The following is a 7500-nucleotide window of genomic DNA, read 5'->3' as shown; positions in this document are numbered from 1 at the left end:
TGGAGAGACGTGGACTTCTACGTTGAATGTCAATTAGCAAAGGCCATGCTGTGGCAATAAAATAAAGGCATTACTAATCTGAAAACTGTTTTTAAGACTCTTTAGCCTCTCTGGGTTAATTCTTGTCCAGTTTTGACAAGTTTAGGTATTGTGGTTTTGGATCTGGACCTGGTCCAATGTTGTCTATGTGTGAAAAAAACAGTAAAATCTCCCTTTATTGCATTTTCACAATTAGAATAAAGCTTTCAATAATCTAAAAGTGTGTTTTAGACATAATTAATAATTTACCTTAATGACTAACACTCATTCAATACAGTAAGAGGTTAAAAAAACGGAGGATCAGTCACTTAGCGATGTAAATCGGACAGTTTTATTTTCCCCTTAAATTTCCCCTTAACTGCCGAATCGGAAGCTGCGAATCGGATGCCAACTTCAGCGTCGTGAGGAGGATGCCATCACAACACCGCGGCCAGCCAGACTCGGAGGTCTGGGGCGATACGGTCTGTTCCCCCGACGTTACTGCCGTTATCACCCGGTGCTGGAGTTAGTGCTGGCTCGATTTGGATGAACGTGTTGAAGGATGTTGTAGGCCTAACCTTAAAACGTTACCGTTACCCACCGAGGATTAACATGCGCTAACGTTCACCACCGCACGTTAGCATTAGCATGAGCTAACGCTGACGTCTCGTCAATGTAGCACGTTAAAGGACAGTTCCTACGGGTTATTAACATGTGTGTACCGAGTCAACCGTTCTCTGGGACATGTTGTCATGCTAACCGAATGTGTCTCTACTAGGGCTGAACGATTTTTGGAAATAATCTAATTGCGATTTTTTTTCCCAAATATTGCGATTGCAATTCGATTATTTTTTTAAGCTCTTTGTCTTCTGTATTATTCAACAAAGACAAACAATAAATCATTTTATAGTATGAACAACACACAATTACACACTAGACAATTAAATAAGTAAAAATATATAGTATATAGACCGAAAGAACGAGATCCAGGGTACAAGCGGCCGAAATGGGTTTCCTCAGGAGGGTGGCTGGCGTCTCCCTTAGAGATAGGGTGAGAAGCTCAGTCATCCGTGAGGAGCTCGGAGTAGAGCCGCTGCTCCTTCGCGTCGAAAGGAGCCAGTTGAGGTGGTTCGGGCATCTGGTAAGGATGCCCCCTGGGCGCCTCCCTAGGGAGGTGGTCCAGGCACGTCCAGCTGGGAGGAGGCCTTGGGGAAGACCCAGGACTAGGTGGAGGGATTATATCTCCAACCTGGCCTGGGAACGCCTCGGGATCCCCCAGTCGGAGTTGGTTAATGTGGCTCGGGAAAGGGAAGTTTGGGGTCCCCTGCTGGAGCTGCTACCCCCGCGACCCGTTACCGGATAAGCGGACGAAGATGGATGGATGGATGGATAGTATATAGTACGTACACACACACACACACACACACACACACCAGTGTAATTTTTTACAGTGCACAGAGAGGAGCTGCCTCCAGCCCCTCCCCCTCGTGAAGTTGCTAACCGCTAACCGGAGCTAACTGCTAATCAGAGCTAATCGTTGCCAACCGAGCCTTGAGTTCTGCGTGTCTGTATCCATTAACTGCATGTATGGACTCCAGCCAGAATAAAACCCTTCATTTTATTAAAATGGCTGTAAAAGTTTTAAACTACAACTCAGAGTTGTTTGAATGACAGAAATCTGCTCAAGGTACGGCGTAGCGTTAGCGTGCTAAGTTGATGCTTTTTCTACGGAGTGCAGATTAGCTCTTGCGAGTCATGTGACCAAATCGCAGCCTTTGCGATTAGAAAATCGCGTTTTAACATATCGCGATATTATCGCAAATGCAATTAATCGTTCAGCCCTAGTCTCTAGCTTTAAACAAGCTACAGGAAAACCGGTGGTTAGCTGCTAACGAGGGTAAATCACTATTTTATACCACTAACAAGGCTCAAAATATTACCACACTACAACGGTAACATAATGAGGGTCCCTACATGTAAATTGACCCATTGATAACTTTGTAAGTGTACAGACAGTTTATTAAAGAGAGATTATAAAGACAGTAGCGTTCATGTTTACATGCGTTGCAATCTTGGACCCGTGTAACAGTAACAGATCAAACTATCACTGCTTACCTTAGCCAGCCTACTGCATGCACAATGGCTACAATGGTGTGATCATAGACAGTATATAAGAGTGGACCAACAGGTCCCGTGTCTCTGGACGGAGACCAGTGGAGGATATTAGAAGATCTTTCCCGGTGATGGCTGAGCGTTACTGAGCAGCCTCCAACTGAGCTTGAAGACGTAGATGTGACGTGAGCAACCTGTCTGAAAGTTGGAAGTCTTCTGGTAGCTGTGCCAAGAGAAATCTCAATCATTCCCAATCTAGCAGAGACGGAGAGCGTAGGTATATGTAAGGAGATAACATAGACACAGGCTAATTATTGATCACTAAAATGATAGTTAACATTAGTAATTACACTTAAACAGCTAATGAGACAGTAAGTCTCGTGGTTATGACCCAATCGTTAGCCTATTTTTATAAAAACGTCTGCTACGGAGCCATAACGTGAGCTACAAGGTAATGGAGCCTTTTATACATTGTCGTGTTTCTTTAGAAATAAACAATGGACAAATAGAGTCTTTAAACTCTTCAGATGTAAAGTTATTCTCTGTCAAAGTGACGTCAAAATAAATGGAAGTCAATGGGATGCTAACGGGAGGTGATAGCTTGTTAGCATCAAAATGGCGCCATAGGAGCTACGCGGTCTGAGGAGAAGCTTACCCCCCTTGGGTGTGACTATCCATTTTCTGATAATTTAACTGATATCAAATTTAAATTCATAAATGATTACAGTATATAACACAGGTTAACCTCTCTACCTTACACAGTTTCTTCTTTAGACTTTTGCTCTCAGTTGTAGAGTAGGAACCTTAGTCACATGGTGTTGTCTCAACTTATCAAAGGTACAGACAACCTGTGAAATTAAGTTAAAGGTGTGGTTGTCTACGCCATCTTGAGTCTCAACAATGTGATCATGAAGACCAAATATGTCCTCAGACCCTACTTCTGCTTTCACATCTCTGTTTAACAGAGACACTGACGGGCTGCTCAGTTGATGTCAGAGGCCCGTCGGATACAGAATAAGATTTATTTATTTGATTAGGACAATGTGCATTAATCAACGTTTCTGTAAATGTGCCAGTGTTAGCTAGTTGTGTGTGTGTGTGTGTGTGTGTGTGTGTGTGTGTGTGTGTGTGTGTGTGTGTGTGTGTGTTTGTGTCTGTGTCCTCCGTACGTAGCCACGGAGTAGATTTAACTCAGAAACATAAAATGGTCTTTAGGGGTGAGAGACAGTGACTATGAAAGAGATGAGATCTGATATTAAACAACATTTCCTGAAGGATTAGACCTGAACTATTGATGAGTCATGTCAACACGTATCTCAGTGAGGAGCTTCTTCATGAGTTGACCTCGTGGTAATAAAGTCCTGTGATATCTCTGATAATTAACATCCCTTCTGCAGTGTTACACCTGATGGAGGTCTTTAGAAATACCATGACTTTTATTCATTGTTATTGTTTTTCAGACCTGATTGTGCTACCAGTGAACCCTGGAGATGATGTCATTCTGTCATGTCAGGCTGATGATTCCTCCATCAGCTTTGCAGAGTGGACCAGACCTGACCTGGAGCCAGATATCGTCCTCTTATACAGAGGTGGACGGTTGAATCCAGATGACCAGCATCCATCCTTTAAGGACAGAGCGGACCTGGTGGACAGAGATCTGAAGGACGGAGACGTGTCTTTAATTCTGAAGAATGTGAGCAGACACGACGCTGGAACATACGAGTGTCGAGTTAAAACCGGTGATTCTGATCCAATCAGACTCATCAGAACCGTCCGTCTGCAGGTTCCAGGTGAGGTAGTCTCTCTCAGAGAGTTTTTCTGAGTACCAGGTTGTAGCTGCAGCTCCTCTAGAGTCTCCTATGATGAGTCAGACAGAGAGAGAATTGTAAATGTGTTAGCTTGTCTACTCGCTCTGAAGCTACCGGTAATCACATAAATATTCGAATATTAATAAACAAACAAACTTTGAATATGATTTTTGGGCAAAAGTCAAAGCCCCACCTTAAACTTAAAGTACTTAGTAGTAGGGATGCACCGATCTGACTTCTTCAGTCCCGATACCGATGCCTGGGCTTTGTGTATCTGTTGATACCCAATACCGAGGAACATTATATTATTAACTATTATTATATTAACATTATATAATGTTATATGAAGGAGAATCCATCAAACAGTTACAGAATCTAAACTATTTTTCTGCAAACTGCAAATTAGTAAAATAAATACATGTAAAAACAACTTTAACATTGTTTCCCTTTCAAAACTAAATAGTTGTAAGCTAGTTGTATGAACACTAGCTTGACCACAGGTAAGTTAGGTTGTAGTGTGGTTGTAGTGTGGTTGTTGGTTGTAGTGTGGTTGTTGGTTGTAGTGTGGTTGTAGTGTGGTTGTTGGTTGTAGTGTGGTTGTAGTGTGGTTGTTGGTTGTAGTGTGGTTGTAGTGTGGTTGTAGTGTGGTTGTAGTGTGGTTGTAGTGTGGTTGTAGTGTGGTTGTTGGTTGTAGTGTGGTTGTAGTGTGGTTGTTGGTTGTAGTGTGGTTGCTGGTTGTAGTGTGGTTGTAGTGTGGTTGTTGGTTGTAGTGTGGTTGTAGTGTGGTTGTTGGTTGTAGTGTGGTTGTAGTGTGGTTGTTGGTTGTAGTGTGGTTGTAGTGTGGTTGTAGTGTGGTTGTTGGTTGTAGTGTGGTTGTAGTGTGGTTGTTGGTTGTAGTGTGGTTGTAGTGTGGTTGTTGGTTGTAGTGTGGTTGTAGTGTGGTTGTAGTGTGGTTGTTGGTTGTAGTGTGGTTGTAGTGTGGTTGTTGGTTGTAGTGTGGTTGTAGTGTGGTTGTAGTGTGGTTGTTGGTTGTAGTGTGGTTGTTGGTTGTAGTGTGGTTGTAGTGTGGTTGTTGGTTGTAGTGTGGTTGTAGTGTGGTTGTTGGTTGTAGTGTGGTTGTAGTGTGGTTGTTGGTTGTAGTGTGGTTGTAGTGTGGTTGTTGGTTGTAGTGTGGTTGTAGTGTGGTTGGTGGTTGTAGTGTGGTTGTAGTGTGGTTGTTGGTTGTAGTGTGGTTGTTGGTTGTAGTGTGGTTGTTGGTTGTAGTGTGGTTGTAGTGTGGTTGTAGTGTGGTTGTTGGTTGTAGTGTGGTTGTAGTGTGGTTGTAGTGTGGTTGTAGTGTGGTTGTTGGTTGTAGTGTGGTTGTTGGTTGTAGTGTGGTTGTAGTGTGGTTGTTGGTTGTAGTGTGGTTGTTGGTTGTAGTGTGGTTGTAGTGTGGTTGTAGTGTGGTTGTTGGTTGTAGTGTGGTTGTAGTGTGGTTGTAGTGTGGTTGTTGGTTGTAGTGTGGTTGTAGTGTGGTTGTTGGTTGTAGTGTGGTTGTAGTGTGGTTGTAGTGTGGTTGTAGTGTGGTTGTTGGTTGTAGTGTGGTTGTTGGTTGTAGTGTGGTTGTAGTGTGGTTGTTGGTTGTAGTGTGGTTGTTGGTTGTAGTGTGGTTGTAGTGTGGTTGTAGTGTGGTTGTTGGTTGTAGTGTGGTTGTTGGTTGTAGTGTGGTTGTTGGTTGTAGTGTGGTTGTAGTGTGGTTGTAGTGTGGTTGTTGGTTGTAGTGTGGTTGTAGTGTGGTTGTTGGTTGTAGTGTGGTTGTTGGTTGTAGTGTGGTTGTAGTGTGGTTGTAGTGTGGTTGTTGGTTGTAGTGTGGTTGTAGTGTGGTTGTTGGTTGTAGTGTGGTTGTAGTGTGGTTGTAGTGTGGTTGTTGGTTGTAGTGTGGTTGTAGTGTGGTTGTAGTGTGGTTGTAGTGGGTGACTGAACGTAGCCCCTTGTCAGCCTCCTTCGCTGTTTGAATAATGTTAGTAGGTTGGTGGACGTATTCCAGCGAGGCAAGGCATCTAAAATCCAGTGGATATCGGGGCCGATATCCGATCTTAACATCAGATCGGTGCACCCCTACTTAGTAGTAGTACGTAGTACCTATCTACGTCTAGGGGAGACGGTGAATAACACTATTTCAACACATGGTGGCGTGTTCCTTTAAGGAGAAACAGAAATCTACAAATCATTTGTGGATATCAGATTTCTTTTTTTGGGGGGGGATATCTGAAATTGAAAGCCTTAATAACAAAAGTGAGGTCGTTTGTCCGAGGAAGAATGACAAGATGTTCTTTTAGACTAAGAAGAATAGAAAATACTGATATCTGCAATATATATCAAGTATAGCTAATAAATTGCCTGTGACGTGCTGTGTTGTCATTGGTGGATTTAAACAATAGGAAACATGTTTTAAACCACCGTGGTGCTGCAGTCACACACACACACACACACACACACACACACATATATATATATATATCAGTGTTATATCTATGAGAGCAGCAACACATTTCCTACAGCAGGACACCTGGAGTCTGTTCTGACTTTTCTATTATTAATAGTAGTTTGTTATTGTTTTTCAGACCTGACTGTGGTAGTGCAGCCTGGAGATGATGTCATTTTGCCATGTCAGGCTGCTGATTCCTCCATCAGAGCTGTAAAGTGGACCAGACCTGACCTGGAGCCAGATACCGTCCTCGTATACAGAGATGGACACCTGGATCCAACCTACCAGCATCCATCCTTTAAGGACAGGGTGGAGCTGGTGGACTGAGATCTGAAGGACGGAGACGTGTCTTTAATTCTGAAGAATGTGAGCAGACACGACAACGGGACATACGAGTGTCGAGTTGCACCAGGTGGTTTCACACGGAAAAAGAGAGCCAACATTGACTCTGAGCCAATCAGAACCATCCGTCTGCAGGTTACAGATCCAGCAGGTGAGGTAGTCTCTCTCAGAGAGTTTTTCTGAGTATCAGGTTGTAGCTGCAGTTTCTAACATCAGAGAGGATGAAGACTGCTCCACTATCACACATTTACTGACTCATATGTTTTATTATCTTCAGGTTCTGAGGATGGAAACTCCTCTGCTGGAGGCCGATACCGTGGACTGGCTGCAGGTGTTCTGGCTGTTCTGGTTCTTGTAGCTGCTGCAGTGGTTGGTGTCCTGATGTATAAAAGACGTAAGAACAAGAGATCAGGACAACCTGCTGATGAAGAATCTACTGATAAGTTCCTCTAACATCTCCCAGAGCTCTTAACACCTGATGTTTTCTCATGTGCTGTATTTACAACATGATTATCATTACTGCTGTGGGTGTGAGGTCATGTCCAGATCTGCTATTTGGTCAGTTTGCCCCCCATCTTGGTGGAGGGGTCTGTGTATCTGAGTCTGGGATCTGTATCATCTGGACCTCTGAGATCCTCTAGGGTCTCCATGGTGTAGGGCTGCACAATATTTAGTGTCATCGTCTACATCGCGATATGCGCAAGCACGATAGTCCCATCGCAGGACGTAGCGATGTTGACGCTAACACTTCTT

At 43.5% G+C, this 7500-nt stretch overlaps 2 protein-coding genes and 1 long non-coding RNA gene across 3 annotated transcripts in view; all 3 read left to right on the top strand.

Moving 5' to 3' along the window:
- LOC116034460 overlaps positions 1-135 on the top strand; it is a 1315-nt gene extending 1180 nt beyond the window's left edge. Inside the window, exon 3 of the long non-coding RNA XR_004101099.2 lies at positions 1-135. This exon is cut by the window's left edge and continues 38 nt beyond it. This is a non-coding gene — a long non-coding RNA (uncharacterized LOC116034460).
- The window catches only part of LOC116034141 (hemicentin-1-like), a 1482957-nt gene that overhangs the window by 556835 nt on the left and 918622 nt on the right, over positions 1-7500 (top strand). Inside the window, exon 19 of the mRNA XM_035993823.1 lies at positions 3644-3920. Coding sequence (XP_035849716.1) covers positions 3644-3920 — 277 coding nt within the window. The remainder of the gene's footprint in view (positions 1-3643; positions 3921-7500) is intronic.
- The window catches only part of LOC116034453 (Fc receptor-like protein 5), a 245863-nt gene that overhangs the window by 91815 nt on the left and 146548 nt on the right, over positions 1-7500 (top strand). The gene's annotated exons all lie outside the window — the stretch shown is intronic.

This window comes from Sander lucioperca, chromosome 17 (assembly GCF_008315115.2).
Source record: "Sander lucioperca isolate FBNREF2018 chromosome 17, SLUC_FBN_1.2, whole genome shotgun sequence".
NCBI classification, from domain to species: Eukaryota; Metazoa; Chordata; class Actinopteri; order Perciformes; family Percidae; genus Sander; species Sander lucioperca.
Note: the sequence above shows the minus strand (reverse complement) of the source record. Positions and strands in the feature narration are given on the sequence as shown.